Source organism: Melanotaenia boesemani, chromosome 13 (assembly GCF_017639745.1).
Source record: "Melanotaenia boesemani isolate fMelBoe1 chromosome 13, fMelBoe1.pri, whole genome shotgun sequence".
Classification (NCBI taxonomy): Eukaryota; Metazoa; Chordata; class Actinopteri; order Atheriniformes; family Melanotaeniidae; genus Melanotaenia; species Melanotaenia boesemani.
This window is the reverse complement of record NC_055694.1, coordinates 18,036,676-18,062,501: the sequence shown is the minus strand read 5'-3', so window position 1 is coordinate 18,062,501 and position 25,826 is coordinate 18,036,676. Positions and strand designations below refer to the sequence as shown.

At 40.6% G+C, this 25,826-nt stretch overlaps 1 protein-coding gene across 3 annotated transcripts in view; it reads right to left on the bottom strand.

Annotated features, from left to right (window-relative positions):
• rerea (arginine-glutamic acid dipeptide (RE) repeats a) overlaps window positions 1-25,826 on the bottom strand; it is a 120,431-nt gene that overhangs the window by 33,150 nt on the left and 61,455 nt on the right. For all 3 annotated transcript variants that reach the window (XM_042003206.1, XM_042003205.1, XM_042003207.1), the window contains 2 exons: window positions 2,639-2,744; window positions 1,048-1,144 (listed from right to left, as the gene is read on the bottom strand). In XM_042003206.1, the coding sequence (XP_041859140.1) occupies window positions 1,048-1,144; window positions 2,639-2,744 (203 nt within the window). The remainder of the gene's footprint in view (window positions 1-1,047; window positions 1,145-2,638; window positions 2,745-25,826) is intronic.

Below are 25,826 nucleotides of genomic sequence, written 5' to 3'. Positions count from 1 at the left end.
CAGAAAGGGCTAAAGCTCTAAGTGCATCTTGGTACTATTTCTTGTTTCCAGCACTCTTGTGTCTATTGTAATAACAAACATCAAATGGAGTTAGGCTGTCTTGCAGAAAAATAGCATCTTCCTCCTCCTAAAAAAAAGATTAAAGGGTGTTAGGGAGAGCCATCTTTGGAAAAGTACAGCATTACAGCATCCCACTGGAATTCCCTCCCGTTTATCTAAAGCCTGGAGAATAAGTTAAATCAAAGGGAGCTCTGTGTAGGAGACGTTGCAACTAATTTCCTCTGAAATCAGTGGTTTTTAGAAGATATGGTTCTGCTATTTGCAGATGGTTCTTGTTAAAGAGAAAGGAAAGAGGGAGAGAAGGGAGGGGTAGTCAGCCAGGAATGGATGATAAGACAGAGGCAAGGACACGGAATAACTACTGATTAAGCCTGAATGTCTTCCCACTGACATTAAGCAAAGGGGTAGTACCATCAACTGGTGGAGCCTCAGTTTCTGACAGGTGTGTGTGTATGTGAGGCTGGTGCAGAAGCTTATTAATCAGTGTTTTAATGAAAGACAGTATTTGTCTTATTTATGTCTTTGTATTTGTGTGTTCTATTTCATTAGTTTTTTATTTAACACTTTTCTATTAGAACAGTATATATTGCTGTAGTATTAGTTTGTTTGAGCTGTGAGAAATACACTCTGGTGTCTCATGACCATGCAAAACTTAGAATTCTCTTGTTTTAATTGGAAATGGTTATTTAAGAATGAAATATTTTTTTTCCTGAAATATTTCTTAGCACTCAAATATGCTAATTATCCAAATGAATTACACCAACTGCTGTATGACCAGGCAAAAAATTGTTAAGCATAAAGAACAGCAGAGGGCGCCACAAAAAATGTTTGAAATTGTTAGAAATTCATTGAAAAAATCTAAGAAAACAAATAAAAAACAAATGGCAAGTTTAAATGTGCAAGATTTTTAAGCTAACAAAGCCAACCAATACTTATGTTGTTTAAAAAAGAGTGCTGTTTCGCTCTACAATGTTTTTATTTGTGTACCTGAGAGCAGCAGCATGATAAGTGTCCACGTAGTCAGAGATGAAGAGTTCTCGACTCCTGACCACTGGGTCTGTGATGACAAGCTCCCGACCAGAGTCTGTGAACAACAAACATGTACTTAGTAGATATTCTATTTTTCTTTTCTTTTTTTTTTTTTTTTTTTTTTTCATGAAATGACCACATTTACTCCATTATCAATTAAACATCATAAATGAAGTAATCATAGTTTTATAATAACCTCAAGAGTGCAGTCTTGTGCATATGGCAAAGACAACTACTTCTGCTGAGGTTAATATTATATCACATAATTCAATAAAATCAATAATCTCAGCTCCAAGAAGGAGCTGAGATTATTGACCTGAGCCATGGCGTGCTGTAGCCACCGTGCTCTGGCCTTGTGACATTAATTCTAATAATCCTGGGTCCTGCAAGAGCAAACTGCAGATAGCAGCGTGTGGAGGTGGACTGAGAAGAACAGTGTTCACTGCATTTGGCTGATAATCTCAGAAATGACACAAAGATAACAGCATACCACAATGTTTGGCTGTAACTGATCACATTCTTGTTCAACCTCTGAGTGAAAGGTTGTTCATACTGGGGATGTTACGATCATAGATGTTCTTGGTACAATTATTTTCAAAGAAACAATCACGATTGTTCTGTTAATTAATTTCCCAACACAATGAATTTGTAAAACCGCATGAACACTCCTTTTATAGGTCTTATTAATTTCTATATTTTGATGTCAACATAACAAAATAATATAACAAAGTAAAGTAACCAAAAAGCCTCATTTCAACTAAATTCCCTCCAATGTTAAGAATACATAGAGACGTTGAGGACAACCTTCGGCTTTAAAAAGAAATTATTAAATTGTAAATAATCTTCAAATATGTGATACACAGTATTCAGGTGGCTGAGTTCTTGCTTCCACAAAAGAAAGTATAAAAGAATTTCAAGACAACATATTGTCAAAGGAAAGCACAGAATATCTAAATGCTAAAGTTAAAATGCTGACATGATCAAAACACTTATGGGGCTATTTTTTGTAAAAATATAAAAACTTATTCATAAACTATTTTTTTTACCATATTCTTTTTTTTTATCATAAAAATGTAATATTAAGTAGTAAAGCATCATTGGCAGTGCTCATGCTTCTATAGATGTGTATGTGTTAGTGTGATGAGTACAATGAGATGTTGGTATTGAGTGTGTATGCTCAAGGCCCACATGACACTGCGGGTTATTAACACTTGACAGTGCTGCTGTCTGGCCAGAGGGAGTGTTACCCAGGGAACAGCACAGAGGCTGGGATTGGTTCAGCTGCCTGGAACACTGTCATCTGGTTTCTATTTGAAATGCAGTTCACAGCTAGCTCACATATCACCCAACAGCCTGGAGAGCAATGGCTAGTAGGTCTGTGTGTGTGTGTGTGTGTGTGTGTGTGTGTGTGTGTGTGTGTGTGTGAGTGAAGATACATTGACTGGTGATATAGAGAAATTAAGCACATTTACTTTTGCACCTGTTTGTTTTCTTTGTTTTTTTTTTGTACATGAGCAGGTTCATTTCAAAGCTCTTGAGTCACTCTCACCATTCTCGTTGTTGCGATCCTGCACCAGGTGCTGGTACACAGAGTCGGGCACCTCTGACTGGCGGTAGTACCATTTCACATTCATCAGCAGATGGTCCCGTTTACTCTGAAACACAGAGAAGCACACAGCAAATGAGCAAGAGACACAAAAAGATCCCACACCAAGATGAACAGACATCATTTTGTTTGATTACAACGTCACAAACTGGCCTTTTGGCAAAGAATGATGCTGTGCAGATGCACCGTTTATGACTCACATAGACTGATGCCAAAAATCCCACAGAGAGACCAAGTCAATTAAAAAGGGATTGTAGGGCATTTAGAGACTTAATAAAGTAAACAGTGAGATGGTTATTGCTGGAGAACTATAGAGGAGAACGATTAGGAGAATGGATAAAACTCTGCCTTAGTTTGTTTTCATTTAATGTAAATCCTCAAGAAGGTTAACATTCTATCAAGGCTTTTACAGCTTATTCTTGCACAGGTACAGTAGCTCTTCTCTATGCTCTGGGTTTTAAACTCTTTTATTGCTGCCACCCACTGGCCTTTTTATTAAGTGCAAGTGAGCAAGAGTGTGCAATTCTTCACATGACCAGCAAGTGGCAGCACTGAGGCAAGAAGATAGCCTTTCCAAGACAGGGAAGAGGGGAAAGGAAAAGGGAGGTGGGAGGAAAATGGTAAAAACCGAGGCTAGTGCTGAAATGAGGGATGAAAAGGGCAAAATACTGTTTTCATTTCATGTTATAAAATATTTATTGTGGCTTCATATAAGCCCAACAGACCGTCACAGTGGTTTGAAAGAACACTAGAGTGTGAGACTGGGTGCTGGAATGCGACACAATCCTATTGGCCCTGGCCATTTTTATTAGAGAGTCGTCTGCACTGCACTACACTCCACTGAACAAACAGACTGAGGGACCTGCACCACCCCTAACACCACCGGTGGATGACAAGAAATATGAACATGTGGAAAAAATGTAAAAAAAAGAAAGAATCTGGTAATCTAAAAGACAGTTTCATATCCAACCTTTCCAGACTCTAGTATGTGTGTTAATGTTTTTGTGTGTAAAGGAACATGAGGTCAGAGTTAAAATATTTAAAGCCGTTTGAGTACATTGTTCTGTTATGTCACTGGGGAGGAGACTGAGAACATGCAGCCAAGCAAATCATCACTTCCCCAAAACCTCAAGCCCACCTCTGGTTTTCCCATTCCCTCCATTCCTTCTTTCCTCACTCCTCCACCTTTCTCAGTCCAACCCTTCACTCCACCACCTTTTCATTTTCTTCCTTTTCTTCCCACATTGAGCAGGGAGGAGGGGATGAGTGAGTAAGTGAGCCTGGATGTGTTAAACAGCAGCTGGCATGCAGTCAGTCAGCTGCTTTACTGCTCTGGATGATTACAGGAGCATGCACGCAACATCACACAGCCACACACACCCTTCTTGTGAGTCAACAGAGAGCCATACTGATGGACTGAGACAAGGACCCCCAAGCATGAAGGCATACAGTGTGTGAAGAAATGTGTGCAATGACGTCATGTTCCTCCCCCTCCTCTCCCCTTCAAGCAGTCAGCCCAGCCACCCGAACCTCGTCAATCCGCAGGCACTGTTGCCTTCTAGACTAACAGGCTGCCTGCCACAGCAGAACAAGTTGTTATCTGGTGCTTATACATAATTAATACTTCAAAGAGATGGTAAATGATACTAGTGCGCTACCTGAACATTTCATTTTCTGCCTGTGAAACCAATAAATCAAAGGGATTTTAGAGAGCTTGAGTGCAGAGCTTGGTGCAAACACAAAAGCATGTGGCAAGTGGAAAGACATCAGCACATTTTTCTTATTCATAAGCTTATATTATTTCAGCCATACTAAACCAGAGACAAAATGTTACTTCCACTATTATCAGTATCCTTGTCGCTACAGAAAAGCTGCCACTCTTCAGAGCTGATTGCTGTTATGAAGCTCACAGCAGCGTTAAGCCCTTTCAGGCAAAAGAGGGAGGGAGATGGAGAGAAAGACAGAGTGCAACATATGGAGCACGTAGTGGGAGTTGAGCATAGCTTTCAATTATCACAATTCTATAAACATGTGGGGTGGAAAAATGAGTAGATAACACAAGGAGAAAATGAAGAGAGATGAAAGACAACCCAGACTTGACAAACAAACTACTGGTTGCATTGTCTGGGTCTGCAAAGACTGCCATTGACAATGACAGAGCAAGAGCATATAAAAACCTGCAATGCTGAATTGATTAGAGACATTCCTTGCTGCCTGTAGAGAGATGAGCATAGCTGAGCCTCGCACAATGTCGGACATCTTTGTCTGCCCTGCCAGAGGCTAAACATGGCCCTGCCCTCCCTCCTCCTGGGTCCTAAACCTTAGAAATAGTGCACACTGCAGAGAGGCCAAAAGACTTACGAACCCACTACTGAGAGGAAGAAACGAAACAAGAGGAACAAAAAAGAGAAAGTGTAAAGAAGCAGAGCAGAGGAGATAGGGAGGGCAAAATATAGGGGAAGAAAGGCGCTGGATTAAGGTAGGAGGGGTAAGGCCATCTTATTTCCTCAGACTTAAAATTACTACTCCCCTTCTCCTGCTTTACTGAAACCCCCAGGGTACAAGGCTACCCCTTTATTCATTGAAGTGATATAAATCTGAGAGTCATGCTCTGGGGATGAACACAATGGCACCCCCTTCCTCCAGTGGCTCAGACTGGCCTGTGGCATTCAGATCACTCAGCAGACAGAGGCTAGAATATATGAGGGCTATTACTCAGAGGGTTACAAAGTGGTAAACATTACAAGATTCAAATGTTTATTTCTTGAAGAGCCATTAAAAAAATATGTCAATATTAATAAAAGCGAACGACGAATGCATTTATCTTTCTTGTAACAACAGCCAAGACAAGTCTCTGAGAGCCAGTTAATTCTGCCTCTGACTAGCTAAAGGTGGCTGGCCCCTTGGGTCTATAATGGCTGTGTGGTTTTCTTTGTGTTGCTGCATGTGTGCGCAGTCAACTCTGGTGCTAGGGCCCCTGTGTACAACCACAATACTACAAAGACTGGGAGTAAAAGAAAGGGGGCAGCTTTCTCCTCTTAACACTGTCTTTAAATGTAAAAAGAACCAGCTCTCTTATCTAAGAGAGTAATCTGTTAATGTATACATTTAAAAAGATGGACTCGGCAAAGGATTAATTCAGGGGTTTTAAGAGTGTGAAATAAATGCAGTGCAATTCAATGCAAGACCACTTCAAAAGCTGAAACAAATCCCTGTTAGCACTTGTGTGTATTAGAGCATTGAACAGTAAGTTTCTTATGTCTTTCTAAACAAGTCTTTACAACATGGCCACTGCCTTTCAGCCAGGGAATGCTGATGCAACCTGTAACCCTCAAACCTAATGCCCTATTCCTCCCCCTCCACCTCCCTACACAGTAATATTAGAACTTTGCTTTAAACAATACCAGATCCTCCTGCTCCCACACGACAGCCGCAGCAGTGCACCTCGTTAACAGGAAAGTTCTGTTTATTTTCTCTGCTTTTCAAACACTCTCTTCTTCCTCTGCCAGCTCTGTTAGTGACCTCTTTCCCTAACTGGTGACAACAGCAGACAGGATCTATGGCTTCCTTCTGGAGGTGCCAACCAAGAAGTAAGGAAGCAGATCTTAAACACATTGACAAAGGAGATGGTGGAGAGTAAGGGAAGGAGGGAGGGAAAAGGGGGAGGTCAAACAGACAAGAGCAGCAGCAGCTCAATGTTAGCAAGGAATGTCAAGCAGTTCAGCTAAGCTAGCAGGGTGCTGAGCAAAGAGCTTAGTTAGCTAATGCCCCAAGGGCAGGGGAGCCTTGGGTATGGGAGATCAGGGCTGGTAGCAGTGTGACATTGACATGGGGGGCTCAAAATGGAAGAGAGGGCAGAGTGTGGGAATGTTCACCTTGCCTGTAGCAAAGGAAGAGTAAGCACAACTAAAGAACAAAAGGTTGATTGTGGCATTTGGAGGCAGAGATGGGATCTGGGAGGACTAATCTGCTGCTTCGACATGATAAGATTAGAGAAGGGAGGCAGGAAAAGCTGGCTGAGAAGATCACACATTCACTTGCATTAACAGAAAAACAGTAAGATGATGGATCTGATTGGAAAGGTTTTCCACCCAGCTTTCTCCCCCCTTATTTTCTCCCACTCACAGTGAGACAAAGAGCTCTGCCAGCACACCAGCACTCAATAAGCGCTTCCATCTGGACGACAGAACACACAGACTGAAAACCTGCATGTGTTTATACATGTACAATGGCAAGGTACAAGAGATCTGCTGTGCTCGTGCAATCTTTGACATCTCAGTGATTGACAAAGGAGGCTCTTTAAAGAAATGCAAGCATGCTCTGTGGACCAACACATACATACACAAAATAACTGGATTTCAGGATAAGCACCACTATTCTTCTCCCTAGTCTTTTAGTAGTGTGGGGCAGGCTGGGAATTCGTGTCAGAGGTAGGAGAAAGGATCTGTAAATCAGAGTGTCAAAGCCAGCAGCAGCTGGATTCAAATCCTTTTCTTATTGGTTTTTATGAGCACTTTGCTACTTGGAAGAAGGCTTTGCTCTCAAGCCACCTTCTCTGAGGCACATACAATGTCATTAAAAAACAAACGCTGATTACAATGTTTGTGAGGAGGAACTGTGCGCAGGCTGCTTCCCTGCCTGGAAGCAAAAACAAATGGGTAGCGTGTGGGAGGCAGAGGGAGGAGGAGGCGGCAGCGAGGAGAGGGTGAGTCCCAGCTGCATAACAGTGATGGCAGGGCCTTTGCATCGTGCCTACACAGGGGTGTCTCTCTCTCTGCCTCCCTTTGACTTGACCTGCTTCGATATTAAATCTGCACCCTCTGCTTTGAACACACTGGGCCCATCTGTCAGCCTGTGTCCATATTGGATTGGATGAGCATTAGCAGATTCATAGTGGGTAGATTTGCTCTGGTTGCTCACTGTATGTTATGTGTGCACCTTTGAGCATGAGCACCCACGCCTTACATTTAAAGCAGTCCCCCCAAAAGCTTATGAAAGCAAGATGAGCATAAATCACTTTATGACAGACTGACTAGTTGTGTCATAGTGCAAATTAATGACAGACAGCAACACATCTTATGATGTTAACAGGTCCTCTTCTCTTCCAGGCAAAAGCCAGAAAGATGATGACAGAAGAGTTGGCAAGAAAGAAAAAAAAAAAAAAGAAGAGGAGAGGGGTTGAGTCACGCGGAACCCACGGATGATACTAATTAAGACTTCAGGGCTGAGGGCCACTACTGGTGGATCACATTGGCAACAACAGGCGCTCTTTAAACAGTGAAGAGTCACAAGCACCACACATGACTACCAGATACAAGATCTTAACTTCTGCAACAATTTGCTTCACTCCATTCTAGTAACAAACAGGGCTAATTGCACTCATATTTGTTTTAATCTCTTCTTTTTTAAATGAACGTCCCAAAGGAAAAAATAATAAGGAAAATGCATTGTGTGGACTTGAGCATTTTCCCTTTAGATAGTGAAAGACAGTGAGAACTGAGAACACTGGCGTTGGCTGCTCGCTCTAGGAAACAACTAAGCTGTGTCCAACTTAAATATTTGTCTTTGCCTCCAACACACTTCTGCTGCAAGGCAGTTTTAGCCAAGAAACTCAAGACAAGTTAAGTGGTGGTAGAGAGAGTTGTACTGTTAAATTTCAAAGAAGACAGCATATAAAAAACACATTCATTAATGAGGATCATTAACTGGAGAAGACAAATTAAGCGAAGCAGTGACCTGACATCCAATGCCCCCCCGGAAAATACTACAAAACAGATCAAAGAAAGGCTTGAATGCAGGCTGCAGAAGGACAGATAGAGCCATTTATCTGGGTGGTAGATCATAATATTGCTTTTATTTCCCAAGCTCTCACTCTCAGACAGACACACAGTTAAAGCTTGCCAGAAAACGCTGTCGTTCCTGCCTTCAGCCTTTCATTCTACAGCTTCAAAGCCATCTCTTATTTGATACCTGGCTTCCTGTGCGTGTTAGTGTATTTACCATGTGTATGTTTTTGTATAACCCGGGAAGTTCTCAGGAGAGCAGTGACTTGTCTTGTCTCAAGATAATACCCATGAGTCAGAATTCAGAGTGAGGCGTAAAATAAAAAACACAGAGGAATGCTAACATTTTTTTTTTTTTGGGAGGGGAAGATACAGGTTTGCTTTGTGTTGTGTAGAGTGTTTAAACCACGTGGTCTTTCCTTTTTCTATTATCCTTTGTTAGCTTCGTCTTGTTAGCATAGCATGAGGAGGTAATGAGACATTTTACTAAAACTGACTGGACCATGGCAGCAGAGGAGGACAGAAGGAATGCTCACAGAGAGGGGTGTGCAGAAAGGATAGGAATATCAACCTCTGTGTGTGTGCGTGGATTTGTCATACTGGATGCCTGCCCAGCCAACTAATCCAAACCCTGCATGTGTCACTACCAGTGGCAACCTCCTGAGGAGGGCACAGTAGAGATGGAGCTTTGGGCTTATGAGAGGGTTAGCTTAGGGCAAAGCTAATCAATATGCCACTTTAGTGTAATTCACACACAAATACGCACTCAGGTTAAAATGTAGCTAATGGAGCTTGTGTGTGGCGGGTAGACTGGTTATGCTTTCCTCAGTCAGGAAAGTGTGTACTTTTCTGAGAAAGAAGGCGTTCATTAACTTTAGACCAGAAAAAGGGTATCTGTGTAGAGTTTGTAACATACAGTTAGACACTTTTTGCATGTGTTTGTATTACTCTGATTCACAGAACTATTAGTAGTATTTATGATCTTATACATATATCAAAGCTTACTTTCACATACATATACACAAACAAACACAGAGACACCCATGAGGGAGAGGCACGATAAACAGGAAGGAAAATGAGTAGTTAATGCAAGCGTGCAAAAACAGATCTTAAGGCTGAAGAGGAAACCGGACAGACAGCATGGTACACAACCTTGCAGAGCCCATAACACCCTGAGCTCAACCATTTGTAATTGTACTGTTTTATCTTCTTCTTAAGATATCCATCTCTCAGTGCCTCCCCCACCCGCCATCTCTGTCTGAAGGTGACCTCGTCTGTCTGTCAGTCTCTAGTGATGACACCAGCCCTATCAGTAATACATCGTGTAAGCTGTGTATCAGCCAGATGCCGCTCGAACAGAGCAGTGGGTGGTCTGTCAGGCATGCTTGCTTTGTACAATATGCAAATAATCACATGCAAATTACCTGCCTCTGTGTGTGATAATATATCAGCATGGATGCAAATGAAAAACCTCTATCTGATGCACGTTAGAAGATTTAAAGAGGTTGCAGTCTTTTCCCCAAACACAGTTAAAAAGCTACCTCACACAAACTGTAGTATGAAAGCTAAGGAAGAATGTGATTATAACTCATCCACACATACACACACACACACACACACACACACACACAGAGGCCAGAAGCTTAGAACAGCCTCCTGCTGTGCTGCAACAAGAGGTGTATTGTAGACAACACAGCTGCAATAACAAGGCTGGCCCAGTGCTAAAGGGAGATGTACTGCATGACTCTCAGTCAAGACCATCAACAGCTGCCATATTGTAACGTAATTAAGGATAAGGTTTTTCTGTCCAAAAGCCACATTTTTAAGCTAATTTGGAACCTATCTAATCTGGTGATGAATTTTAATCCACTGTGATAAAACATTAACTTAAATATTTGATGTATATCTCCTTTGGGGTTAACTCACCACAACAGATTTTTTTAAATAGATAAAAATCAAACTGTTTTTCTTTTTGTATTGTAGACTGTACAAATGACTGCATACAACTGAAAGCAGGTTAAACTAGTAAGGGAAAATGAGTAAATTACAACACAAAACAATTTGATTTACCTAATTAATAGATGGAATAAAAACTGGTAGAAAAAAGAAAGATAAAAAGGTGGAGCAGTGTTAATTATTTTAGTAAAGCAGAAACAATGCTCAACCTGTTGTGATGTGCTAATTGGTAAAGACATTTTTGTTTACATTATATATTCTGTTAAGGCTTGAGAACATGCTCATGTTCTTGTTAAGCTAATGTATTTTATTTTGGATTAAGAATGCCGTGCCAGGACATTATAACTTCATTTATGAACTTTGTATTCTTTGTTTTCATGGAACTGACAAGATAAATGACTTGATTGACTTGCAACGGTGAAAAAAATAGAAAATAAAGAAATTTTGAATACATATCTATATTTAATGTATTATATTTTTAAAGTGTCGTTTTAACATTCAAAGTGGTCAACCCTGCAAGGTCTCCTGCTGAATCCCAAACACTAACAGCATAAAATATAAATGGTTTAGTAAACAATCCCTGGCTAATTGTGAACAAGAGGGAAAACACAGGAGTTATGATGAGCACCGTGTAAAAAACACACTGGTTATCATTCACACATACACACAAACAGGGCGCCCACAGAGAGAACTCACAAGACAAAGAGGTTGAACAGCACACAAACATCTCTACTCTGTGCAACCCAAGCACATCAAAGCCTTCTCCGCCCATTTATCTGTGTCTGACTGTAAATCAAAAGGCATTCTTTGAACATGCACACTCACACACACAGACCGACTGCATTTGCTTTGTGCAAGCAGCATCGTACAGGATGGGGTAGGTAAGGTAAAGGATTTGCTGTAGATGAGGGAATTACTTGCCTCAGCTCACTCCGTAAAGGAGGAGCGAAGGATGAGTGTTTACCAAGAGGGGAAAAAATAGAAGAGGAGAAAATGGCAGAGAGGTTGTTGCCATGTCCTAGACTGTGCTTTCTTCTTTACAAGTCACCCATTCACTTCACTTTCATCTCTCGCTAACTCTGACAGTATTATTGAAAGGTGATGCATACACAAACTACATCAACCCTCTCTTTTTTATTTAAAGGCTCAAAAGTGTAGATAAAAATACAGGTTTATTAATATTAGTTGTGACAATATGTTGAAGGTGAAATGTTGCTGACAGGAACAGAAGAAGAATAACATCACTAACACATTCAGAAAACCAAGGAATGCACCCTCAAACACATAGAAGCTGTGCATCCTAGTGTGACCATATGGTTTGGCGGGGACTTCCTACCCACCACACAGGAAGTGTCCGTTTACAGTGCACAGCTGAGTTGTCCGCCATCACATCCTGTCTCTCAGTTCTAAACGGCTATGCTTAGCTCGACCCAGTCACGGCTTTGAAGTTAAATCAAGCAGAAAGGAGACACAGTTCACCATACTATGCAATCAGCATGAGCATGAGATCTGTTAGGGGAAAAGCAACCTCAAACAACAAAGCAGAATAAGAGAGCTGTAAATGTGAAAGTGGTTCACATTCAGACTATTCTACTTGTTAGATCTGCACCATTTTTCTCTTTTTTGTGCTGTAATTGACATCAACTTGTCCTTGTGCAAAGGATTATGTGGTGTTCTTACAGCTGGCGTGTTGCAACAGCATGGATGAATGTTATAGATTATATGTGCAGAGTGACACGATCTACTGATGATGAAACGACCCAACAGACATTGACTAACAGTATGGAATAAACAGGGTGGGGTTATTGATGACTCTCTTAAACAGCGGGTATCATTGCCATGGCAGCCCCTACATTATCATCATGCAGCCACACCCCATCACAATCCCAGACCAATGGGCAAGCAGCTGCCAAGAAAACTATCCCCAGCAGTGTTGGAACGGTAGGAGGGAGGAAAAGAAAATGCAAAATGTGCCACTTCATCCGGTGATTGACACAGAGTCTCTTGTTTACCGATGCCACGGATATTTGCATCTATTTACTGCTGCCCCTCCTTTTCTTCTTCTCCTCTGTGTCCCCTGCTTCACTCCCACAATCCTCCCAGTTAGTGGCAGCTCTGCATGAAGTGGATATTACTCCACCCTACTGCTATGATATTGATCAGCCTCCTCCTCTCCCCCTCTCCTTTCTCCTCTCTTCATAGGCCACTGCATTGATTCTTCCTTTCCCTCTGAGCCTGCCAGCTAGGAGTGATTACACAGGCTGCTCACATTCAGTGTAGCAAACACACACACACACACACCGTCTTTGGAAGGGATGTGGGGACGTGTAGCCTCGTTGTACTTTAAAGGCTATAAAAGCTCAGCGGCTGCTTCACCAGCCTATTGAAAACACTGCTGCTTTTCATTCAAGGAGACCAATGACTGCAAGCTTAGCGTGACATATTACCATAATAAATATAGTTGTTATACCATGTTATCATAGCACATAAGCAACCTGGCATGAAGCTGAATATGCTCTGGTGTTTTTCTGTCAGGCTCTTGCTAAAGAGGGCTGTGGTAAAACTTGACAGGTGGACTCCAGACACCTTGTGATTCTGTGCAGAAACCCATAGAGCTAGTACAAAAACCTTATATAGCCCTGTTGGGCACTCACCAGTTTAGGACCATTATATTTCCTCTTGATGTTAAAATAGCTGATTTGAACTATTTATTTGAGTTTATTTTTTTAACTGGTAAAAATGGGTAAGAAAATAGATCTAATTCTTTATCAAAGCAAAAATAAGAAAAGCTCCTCCTGTGTGACTGAAAAGCTATTCTAGTGCTGTTAATTACCACAACAAAAGCAAAGCATGCCCAAACACTAAGCAGCAGGAGCAGACAGTGCATCTGTACACACAAGGACAATAATTAGGTAACCAGCCCTCTCCCGTTTACCAGATACCACCTCTGCTAACAATAGCCCACAGATTATAAAAGGTTTTGGATGAGGAGTCCTGGTTGATGAGCTAACAGAGGCAATACGGGCTTATGTAGCAAGAGCAACCACTTATCTTTGTGTAACCTCTATCTGGCAGCAGCAACAATCCAACAGAGAGTCTAAGCAACAGGCCAGAGATCCCACATAATATACACACACACTCACAACCGTTTGGCATTTAAGTGGCATTTTACCATAGAGGCAAACAGTTTGCACCCAATTATGGCCAGTTGCTGCAGTGTAATGAGTTAACAGCCTAAAAAAACCACCGTCTTTGGAAGAGAAGGATTGTAAGACTAACTGTCAAAGATAACCACTGTCTCTGCCTTTAGACTTTTTGTTGCAGGGGGCTGGATGTTAATGTTAAAGAGAATATAAGCCTAACTGTAAAATGAGAATAGGTAAATAATATAGTTAGGTCAAAGGAAAATAAGGGACAGAGCAAGGACATTGTGTAGGTAGTAATAAATATTTCTTTTTAATTTTCTTTATTACTTTTTGGATCTGTATTATAATAAATTGACTGTAATAAAGTACATTAGACAGGATCAGAAATACTTTATTCCAGTTGTGTGACTGAATTTTAAAAAATACCTCCAAGTAAATTACCACTCAATTGCCAGCTCCAGAAAAGCTAAAGCAGAGCTTTGGCAAATAAATATTGTTGTGCCTCTTAATCATTCAAAGTAGGCTCATCTAGAAACCCCTCTGACGATCTTGTGAAACATCTTTAGAGATGGTGTTTTGGGCCAGAATTTACTCCAGGAGCCAGTCAGCCATCTGTTAACAGCAAGCTCCTTCAGTCCCCTACAGGTCCTGTCACAAGTCTACACCTAGAAGAGTGTAAGCACAAATTCCACTTCGGTGTGCACACTGAAGAAATGAGGTGTGCTTTTTGTGTAAATGTGTCTCTCAACTCCGCAGGAAGGAGAGGACGAGAGGTCACTGTCTATCCAAGGAACACACCAAGACAGACGGGGGTCTCAATCACCTTCATCACCCCTTCACACCCTCCACTTACTGATGGAGAGAGCCTCAGCACTCATCCACCAACTCCATTACCCACTCTGACAGGACTGAACATTAAATCATCCTGTTTCACCCGGAGAAGAAGTTGAAGGTAGGAGAAAAAGTGAGGGGAAGAAGAGAGGCTTTTCTTTTTAAAAAACTGTCTTCTTGCTGGAGTGTGAAAGTACTCTGACACGTGTCCACGTGCTGGGCACCATAAGATCAATCCCCCACAACAAAAAAATTCGCCCAGTCAAGCCAAGATTTGCCACAAGGACTTGACAGCAAAGTATAGAAAAAGAGAAGAAGATAAGGGTAAAGATTATAGAAAAAGGAGTTGGAAATAAAATATTTAATTTTTATTTAAAATGCTTTAAACACAACTAGGGAAGGCATTATGGACAATGATAACTGGGCCATTAAGCTCAACAGCTCACATACAGCTGGTCGTGACACTGAAGTCACAGTATATAGAGCTGACTGTAGTAGTCTAAGCTAAATACACTATAAAATACACTGAATAACCTTTGTGTATGAAATGTGTTAAAGAAGAAATATGGACTTGACAGAATCTGAATTAGAGTAAGTGAATGAATGAATGAATGCATGAATGAATGAATGAATGATCTCAACACTCCCTCTCTTACTTATTTCTCAAGCTAACAGGATCTGAACATTTTAAACAGCACACTGGCAAAGATTAAAATACAGGAGACCAGCTTGACATTACACAGTACACAGTTAAGGAGAAGGCATTTGATACAGTAAAATACACTGCCTGGATCCGCAAAAAGTCTCCCCCCCCCCCCCCAAAAAAAGAAGTGTGTTTCTGACCAGATGTGCACCCCTGTTTGCACTGCAGTTACGCGGTAGTACTCCCTTGTGATTGGTCGGTTGGTGATTGCGTGTTTTTGATGCCGTAACTCTACACTTGCGAGAGTACATTTCTACCGCATCAGCTGCACCAGCCCTACCGTAAGCAGACGCTACACAAGTATTAATCCAGCTTAATGGTGACACAGCTGCTCAGTCAGTTCTCTTCATATTGTGAGTGTGGAAATGTTACTTTCACTATTAAACATAGCCCTGAGTTCTACTGTTGTTTTTCTTTAATTTGATTTCATCAAAACTACAATTGATCACCGATCACTATCATTCAGGGTTTTTTTTTCCCCGACCACATTTCTTCCTTGAAGACGTTGGTTCCCCTCTATCCCTCCAGTTTTTAATAATGTGTTTTTAATAACCCAGTTTTAGTAGTTTGCAATCTCCTTAGATGTTTTCTCTGCTTGATGCATGCCAATGATTTGACCCTTACTAAACAGACTAACATCTTTTCCACAACTATGGAACGTATCTTTCCATGTGGATGTTTAAGAAATGATAGAGATTATCTTGTTGCCAGCTTAAAGATAATTACCCAAGCAGTAATTATCTAATGGGAAGCTCGTACCTATTTGCTTAGTTAAATTCAGGTAGCAACTTTTATTTTTGGCCAGACTGTGTATATTCAAGCATTGGTAAGAGTACAAAAAGAGACTTAGGGGAGGTCTGTATATCTGGAGTCCTTTCATTAAGACAGTACTTTTTCTAATCTAACAGTAGGCTTTATAACACAGACTTTCTTCTCTCTGCTCTGTACACAAGTGTTAACTGCCTGCTGGAACAAAGACGCCTCTGTTCACAAACACAGCTCAACTGTTAAGTACATTCCTATAAAGAGAAGAACAAAGAGTATTTGAGCATGGCAGGAGAAGAAATGAATATAGCTACAGAGGGGGACAGCACAGCTCGGCCCTTTGATGGCAGGAAATGTCTTTACCATCATGGATAATGTTTTTGCTACTTTGTAGCACACTTTTAAGGCTTGAGACAACAACAAAACAAACTGGTAATGCTGTGGGATCTAAGTAGAAATGTTTTGGAGAGATTATGGCTGAGAAGGAAATAGTTTGATGTATGCATTGACAAAGAGCAGAGGTTTTGACTGTGTTTGGTAAGCATAACAGAACACAAGGCAGGAATAATGAAGTGTGCAATGCTTTGTGTGTGGATGGTAGTCCCAAAAAAAAAAAAAAAGCACAAACACCTATCCTGCAGAATAAATGAAGTGTGTGCACAAGTGTGGTGAAGCGTCTCCAAGCTTTGGCAGCTGTGGTTCCCTCAGTCCATCTACTGGCAGTGACAGACAGGCAAATACAGTTTAGACTTGCCCATCAAAGTAAAGACAACGCCAGCCATAGTGGGCAGAAATGCGAGGCACCAAAATGGAAAACTCACTCACTCACACCTCCTTCTGTGTCTGAGAGAAAAACAAGTACAGCACATTGTACCTTCATTTTCTACTCCTTTTAAATCTTTTAAGGTATTAAATCACTGTATATCTCAAAGACAAGTATCTATCTGTATTAGAAGATATGAAACTGTGCTCAGTCAATTTCTGGGGATACCACAAAATTTTATGGTTCGAAGGAGATTACTAAAACCTACAAAAGCTCACTAAGAAAAAAATACCTTAAACTGTAAGAACTTTAAATATTTTATGTAGTAGTTAAAGGGTAGCTCCAATGTCTAAATCTCATGAAGAGATTGGTAAGACTAGTGTTTCTTTGGTTTGCATGTTTAGATGAAGGATTCTTGTTCACATTGACAGGCTGATTTGGTTTTAAGATATCGTATACAAATGTTCTCAAACAAAAAGATCTCCCCCTTCATGATCAAAGCATGAGCATATGTGAACCAGTTGTCTTGCAATAGATCAACAAGCACTCAAAAACTGAGGATAGATAGAACTAGCTGTAGCTGCAGCACATGTACAAAATGTCAGAGGGTCGGTATAAGTTTGCAAGGCTGCTGCAGGGGAGCCGCTGTAGATGGCAGCCTGCGGTGATGTTGCTGTTGTTTTAAAGGCTGTGTGAGGCGGTGAGTTCCAAGGTACAAAGCGTAGACATTCCTCAGACCTCACAGCAATCTCTGAAATGTCCTCTTCTCATGTCTGCTCCTCTATTTGACCGATGCCCTTCCTCCCTCTTTTCTTCCCTTTGCTCTCCCTACTGGCAAGAGTTAATTTGCACCATGTGTTCTTTAATGGAGAAAGAAGGGGGAAAAAAATAGGGCCCTAGTGGAAGCGTGTGAACCCAATACCACTGTAAATCTCCACTTCCACAGTGTTACACCCACTGCCCCTCCTTCTCCTCCTCTCCTGTTCTCTCTCATTCTTTTTTATTGGCATGTCACACATTGGACAAGCTGGAAATTACACTGAACTGAGCAGAGAACCAGCAGCGAAGCACACCAGATATCTACTAAAACTCAGAGAGAGAGAGAGAGAGAGAGAGAGAGAGAGAGAGAGAGGGAAAAAATAGGTGACAGGAAAGAAGTGGTAATATAATGTGGAAGAAGACTAGGTGCTGGGTTAAAATTAGCCTTCCATTTTCAGAGCAGAGGGCAATGCAATTAAAGCTTGACCAGTTCACCTAAATGTGTTTAGTGTCTGGTTACAGTACACGACACTGGGTGGCCAGAAAGAGACAAGTGATTCTCTTTTCAACAACCACGGTAGCTACTGAGACACTGAAAATGAAGAAAAGACTAATTTACAATACACATCCCAGTTTGTGCATAACTCTATGAACATAGTTTTTCATTTTTTAAGTACCCATCACCCTCATAATTTGCATGCAAACCCTTCTAGATCTCCAGACGTCACGTGACTGTCTTTATTCATGCCGCCAAATTGGCAGGAAAATCTGCTTTGAAACGAGTGGTGCCTGCTGTGAATTTACGCTGTCAGAGGTTATGTCTCATTTTAAATCAGAAGATGCTATTTGATATACAAACTAAATAGATTAAATATCTCCGACCCTTATCATGTTCCCGGTATACTTTTAAAAACTATTGAGGCGATCAGAGTGGACTTTTTACACAATTTGCGGTACCCTGACATATACAACTACTTAATTAATTTTCCCTCTCCCTACTCTGGAGAATCCCTTAATGCAAGGATTGAAACTAAACTTTAGTTTAGGGGCCACATAGAGCGCAATTCAATCTCCACTGTGCCAGATCTGAACTGCCAGACCAATAAAATAACAACATAATAACCCATAAATGAAGATAATGCCTCATTTTCCCTTTTCCTTTACTTAAGTATCCTTTTTTTAAATCATTACTAACACCCTGAAATTCTTTAGAAAAGTGGAAAAATAAGCAATATTTATTTTATTTTATTATTTATTTTAAATGTAAATAAATTTATATATATTTATATAGATTTATATGTAAATGTCTTAAATTGATGGTAAATTTGTGTATTTTTAAAATAAACTACATTTTAACAGTTTTTATTTTTAGTTATATTTTCGGTCAAAATGTATTACCTTAATAACTTTATATACATAAAAATGTTGTATATTTTCATTCTAAACATATTTTTTGGTTGATTTTTTTCCTATTTATTTGTTTTTATTTATTTAGGTTTTACTTATTTTACATATTGTATTACATTTACAAGTCACAATTGATCTACAAAATAGAAAAATATCTAATATTAAAATTTACATCATGATTAGAGAAACATTTCAAGATCTTCAAGTTGTTCTAAATGTACATATTTGCATGTTTGATCGTGTGTAGTAATCCTGACTATCGAACTGACTCACCTCATAATGCAAACTTAAGTCATTTTTATTGAGTAAGAAATAAAACATAGAACAAGTTATTGTCTTGCTTTGGAAACGTTTGAGATGAAAAATTAACAAGGAAATATTACGTGGAGAAATTAGGAATTACAGTTACTTTAGTTAAAAATTAACAATGTCATTTTCACGTTTATCAAATATATCCTGCAGGCCAATTTTGGCCCCTGGGCCATATGTTTGACGCCTGTGTCTTAAAGCTTACAAACGCCAGGAGGCGATATTAATGGACATAATCTGATTTTGTATATATGTATGTATATTTCATATACAACAAGAAGGTTGGTAGTGCTGTCCATTTTGAGAATCTACAAGAAATTTCTAAAAAGTTTGTTTTATTTAAAAGTGACATCACATTTCTCTGCATCTGTTTGTAAGACATTTAGATGATCTGGTGACAGTCAACAACAAAACTCCAAAAGAGAAAGAGTGAGCAAAAGGTTTCTTAGCTGAATAATCTAGGAACAATCAATGAGGTGGCTATTGATGGAGCTTTAAAAAAAAAAAAAAAAGCCTTGTGAAAATGCTGCGGCCACTGGCCGGGCCCCTTTGACCTGACCAACCCCCATTGTTCGAATGCTGCACCCACTCCCCATCTGGGAAAGTAATCACCACTCATAAAACCACATACAATCCCTGTTTTGATTTCAGTCTGTCTACCCACCCCTCCCGTCTTCAATCCATGAGAAAGACATAATCCTATTGGCTGAACAACTAGTTTCCATAGCAGCATTAAACTAATGCATAGGGAGGGCAGAGAAGGTGAAAGAATAAAATGTTATAGGTCTTTCCAAAAGACGGAAAGAGGAGACACAAAGACATGTTAAGAGTTGGGGTAGCTTTTATACCCCCTAGGATGGTTGAATACAGCCTACCCCACTCTCTGAAATGTATTATCTCAACCATATTTCATTTGTAAAGCTTTATTTAATCATCACTGTGTGCGTGTCGACAATCAATCTTACCTGCCTCCCCAAAAAGACTAAGCTCTGTAAGCTGTGAGAGATGCACGCCTGTCTCCATCTAATCTGAGAAATGCACCAAGCATGCAAACTGACACCAGAGTAGGACTGGTACTTTCCAGTGTTGCAGACCGTGACTGCTTAAGAGCATGTTTGCACAGAAGCGGCAGCTGCTACAGCAAGTGACCCCAACACCTCACCTAAATGAGCTAATGTTATTACAAAGAATGGCATTAACGGCTTCACCTCAATGAAATTTAAAGTGTGTGGAGACAGAGGGGGAGGGAGAGAATGGGATGGGAAGGCAGGATTGGTGAGGTGCTTCATACCCCATATAAGAGCATTAATCAAAATGGTCATAATGGGGGAAAGTCACCTGATACAGCCAAGGCAGCTAAAAAAGAAAGCAAGAAAAAAAAAAAGACTGCTCATGGCTGTAGTCACAGCCATCTGCAAGGAGAGGAAAAGGAGAGGGCTATTTGTCAAATAAAAGTAGGTAATTTGAGTTGATTCGAGTTAAATAAAATAAATATATATACATTTATGTTACACATTAGGATTTTTCCTGCTGTGGTTTACTTAAGTTAGACCAATTAAAACCTGATGTAACAGAGGTATACCAGCTACAAGCAGCTGCTTACATGGTGTCAATGCGTTAAGCTGTAAAATATTGGTAATAATTTCTATTCTGTTGTTTTGTAGGTAGGTGACAACAAAAGGCCATTCAGAGTTTAGTAGCTGCTCTGGTGTGGTTTTTGTTGCTTTATGACGGCTGCACAATGAGAGACATGACGGGCAGTACGCTTCAATCAAACAGCTTGAAGCAGGCTCGCCTGGCCAGCCATGTCTATAGACGAATAGATGCCCTTGTCAAAGCTGCTTCCTCACAGAGAGCACAGAGACAAGCCAACACTTAAGACAGCCCCACACACAACTGTGAAAGCCTGCACCTCCACATGCTCATGCCTGTGAAATGTACCAGCTCGTTCACAGCAGCTGAGTGGACTGTGGAATGAGGAGAAGAGTTGAGCACAGACACACAAACACACACACCCACACAAAATTGCCCTTAATGACCGTAGCGCCCCTCTCTCAGGAGATGGCAGCGGCTGCTGCTCTACTCAATAAATATTAACAAGAAGTGCGACTGATGGCGGTGCTCACTGATCCATAATTGCATTTCAAATGTTCAACGGGGGTGGGGTGGAGGGTGAAAAAAGGGAAGATAAAAAGAGGAAACTCTGGCTTCGAGGGAGGGACAACAGACAAGTGATGACTGTCTAGTCAACCTCCTACCATCATCTCAGTGGCTCAGTACCAGCGAGAGACTCTGGTGAGAGTTATATGCAGGTTGTGCATTAAAATCCAACACTGTCTCTTTCACTGATTTGCTGCTGCAGACCACTGACAATGTAACGTTACATAAAGAGAGCAATCTGGGGATGGATCAGACGGGTACCATGGAAGTACATCATCCACCCCACATGTACATTAAGTGATATTTCTGCACTGATCTGAATATCTTATAGCCGCAAGCTAATTAGCATTAGGATCTCATTGTTAAGCTAATTCTCAGCACTTTGGATTCCATTAGGACTGTAAGTCGGGGTCCACAGAAATCCTATTAGCTGCTCATGTTAAGCATGCGTATTTATGCACATATATTTGCATTTTTATCAAACATTTTTAATTATGGGCTTTGAATAGGTAGCATTTTCCAAGGCAGCATGATAAACTCCAGCTCAAACTGTCGGTTATGAGAGACACTATTAACATTTAGTGTGTGTGAATGTAGAGTCAGTATACATATGTTTGCATGACCATTGTGCAGCTATATATCAATCTGATAGAAAGTTATGTTTGAATACATGTATGATCACATCTGTACAGTGAATATGTCCTCACTGCACATTAAGTGTGAACGCTAAAAATCAGCACATCATCTCTATATGAATTTATTTAGAATTTAGGATTATGAGGAATTATGTGCATCATAACTGTGGGGTTCTCTAAAGTGGGGTTTTATTTTAATTTTATTTGTCCACATAGCAAAAATACAAATATAAAGTAATTTCGTAATTACACTATATGTCACAAAACATGCACAGGTCTTGGTTAAAAGGTTTAACACATCTCATAAATTAAAAAGAGGTACATAACAATTATCTCCAGTCCCTCACACACATATTAGTGCATGTCCAGACATGACAGTACTGAAAGCCTGAACAAATACAATCATGTTATAAATGCACCGTATGTCGCAGATTCGCTTGAAAAAAAAAATTCACAGTGGAAATAAAACGTATGCAATTGTGTACACTTATAATGCTGCTAAATGAAAGAAACAACATGGAAATATGTGAGCACAACACACACACATGCTGCAAACACGTTAGTTGACAAAGACAAACCATCTGCTTAAGCTGACTGGACCTGCAACATCTAAGATGAACTTGTGGCAAGATAACTGCGTTACACATGGCATCTAAATAAATGTCCATACGCAGGAAGATCCAGGGGTGGAGACGTGTATGTGTACGTGTAAAGATAACAGTGGGAGAAAGAACATGAGTGGGTGTGTTCTGCCGTACTAGTCTCCTCAATCCCTTGTTCCCAGAGGGGAAAAAAAACACTGCAATCACTCGATTAGTGAAAGAGGGAGGGACACAAGGATGCTAGGAGGAAGCAGAGAGAGAGAGAAGGATGTGGGGAAGGAAAGGAGGGGAGGGAGGACAGAACACAGCTGACTTGGCCAATAACAGCAAATGAGGTTAGATACAAGCGAAGAGGGAGGTAGGAGGGTCAATGAGCGTCGAGGACATGGACACAATGACTTGAACATGGGATGGGAGGAGAGAGGGAGGTGAGTGACAGCAGATAAAGAGGAGTACAGATGAGGGAGGAATGAAGTGTAGAGATGGATATAAGAGAGTGAGAGAAATGGAGACAGAGGAGACAGCTGAGGTAAGAAAAGCAGGATGGATTAGTGAAGTCAGGGTCAGTGGGCAGATCTGGCTGCTGATTGTTCAGCACTCAGTGGTTTTATTGTCTTAAAATGCTGCGCTCACAACAACAAGCAGTTTTTTCTTTGTGTGTAAGTGAGATGTGTTAAACCAAATAAAAATGCATCCAACTGAAGTTGTAAGCTCCACAACCAGAATATATGCATACAAATAAACATATCACATGAGTGCATCCTCACACAAAACATACAAGTGTGCAGCAGCCAGGTTCCCGACATTACTCTCAGCAAATATAGATTGTTAACACACTGCAAGGTCATGACATTGAGGGCAAACTGAAACTGGCCCTTGTGGGAAAACACACTGAGCTGTTAGTCCTTAATTGACCTAACTGATCACACCACAGACACAAATACACATCTTAAACAGAATTTCTTTTGTGCATTGAAGTTACCTTAACATAAATTTGATTAATTCTTGAATTTAATGCCATTTTGCTCCACCATAAACTCGCCTACACTACGGCTTCAGTTTTCTATCTTGATGAGCAAGTTTAGTTTATACTGTTATTTTAAAATCATTAATCCTATTACACATTTTCTAGTGTTTCAAGATGGTCATGGCAGAGAATTAATTGGTGGCAGCATTTTTGGCATTTCAAAATATGATGTCTGCTCTTGCTTCTGTTTAAAGTGGTTGAAATGGCCTCCCAGCGGTCATCTTTGTAACTGGGCAGGCGTGTTAGGAAGAAGGCGGGAGGCTGAAATCTATACAGCAGGATCAATATGTCACAGAGGTTGCAGTGGGCACCACAGCTGCCACCGTTGAGTAAACAAGCTAGAGAAAATGATTGTCCTCCAAGTCAAGAATGACCCCAATCATGCTGCAGAATTGATTTTGCTCTCTCTCTTTTTTTATTTTTTTCTTTTGCATATGTTATTGCTTAAACGACATCTCGTGTGTGTATGTGTAACGAAGACCAAATGCATGCAGCATGACAAGCACTCAGCTCAGAATTATCCCAACGGAGAAATATACACAGTAAAAAAAAGATATAGAGAGAGAAAAAGGGGCGGGATTCAATCCCTGTTCTTATCCACACAAGAGAGATTGATGGCTGCATTCATGTTTTCTACACACCACTAATTGGATTCACAGGTCATTAGATAAAGTACACAAGTGAGCCCATTCCAGCCTAAAGACTGGGGCAGATAGACAAGAAAATAGAGAAGAGTGTGAGGGGGGCAATATTGATGAGGTTGTTTAGTTCAGGACCAGTAAAATTTCCTCCTCCTCAACTGTGCCTCCAAAGCCCTGTTCCACCAAATAAAGAAAGACTGATCAATAATTTGTGGGCACAAAAAAGTGGGGGATGGAAACAGAGGGAGGGAAGGATAAAGATAAAAAGAGAATAATGTGTGGCTTCCTTACATGAATCTCAAGTTGCCTGTTGTCATTTCTTTTTAATATTTCATTGCAAGAGGAGGACAAGAGATGACATCAGCCATTATGTTTCACAAAAAACACAATAAGTGGATGATCATTTTTTCCCCCCTCCTCCCAAAAGCACAAGCCTGTGCCCCAGTTTTGAGGGGTTACAGAAAAGATCTAAGTTTGGCCAGTGAAATGTTAGTTTATACCTACATGTGCACTAACAACAAAAATCAACCGTCATCCTGAAAGAGGATTTCATGCTGTCAGTGTGGTAGCAGACTTTATGTGATGTGTCACCCTGTGACAAAGTGAGCTCACTGAAAAATGTTGTACTTGTTTAAAAAGCCAGCGGGGCTTGTTGTTTTAACATTGGAGGACAAGGGTACAGTCTGCTCAAACACATACAAGCATGCAGATGGCTGTTCGTTAATTACAGATGGACTGGGGGAGGGAAAAAAGAAGAGAGAAAGGCAAAGAGAGCTGAAGAGAGAGGTCAGCTAATGCAGCCAGTTTTCTATCTTTTTTTCTGGACAATTACCTCTGTCTGGCCCAGACCTCTCCGGGCACTCTTAATCAAGGTGCAGGTGCATGGGGTTTTCATGCGAGTGTGTGTATGCGCAGGCGAAGGGGTTCTAGCCTTCCTCAGCAATCTCTAGCTGCAATCCAATTAAAGCCTCGCTGCTGTGGGGCCTGCCTGCAAGGCCTCCAGCTCACCTTAAAACCTCTTCTATATACAAAAACTGCTCCTTATTCACAAAACACTGACACACACATACACATTTGTATGATCAATTTGTCCACACAGATATATACATTCACTCACTATTCCATCTTTTTCAGCGAGTTGTGTATGTGGCCATTGGGCTGACTGTGACTTTTGGCAGCCATTGTGTTGGGCCCGGGGCCTGGATGCTCCTCACTGAGTGTTTTGTGCTCTGCAGAGACAGCCCATCTCTTACAAAATGGGCAATACTCACTCCAGGAGGCTTAGCTGTGCCTTCATTTGGCAACACCATCCCATCAATTCCATATTCCAGCAGTTCTTTCATATTACCACAAATCTTAACCATAGATGTGTTTTGGTTCATGGCAGTTGGAAACCACACAAAAGACCAAATAAAAACAATCACACTCAGTTGCATAATCAATTACAGGCTTCACTGATAAATATGCACTTGGCCAACTTTGACCAGTAATTTTCCTCAGCCAAGAAGCAACAATTGTCTGGGTGCACTGACCCCTGAGAAAAATCCAACACAGAGCAATCCATTATTACTAATAGCATGGAAATAAAATATTTTGACAATAAAGATACTCAAGATCATAATGTATCTTACTTGAACAATATAT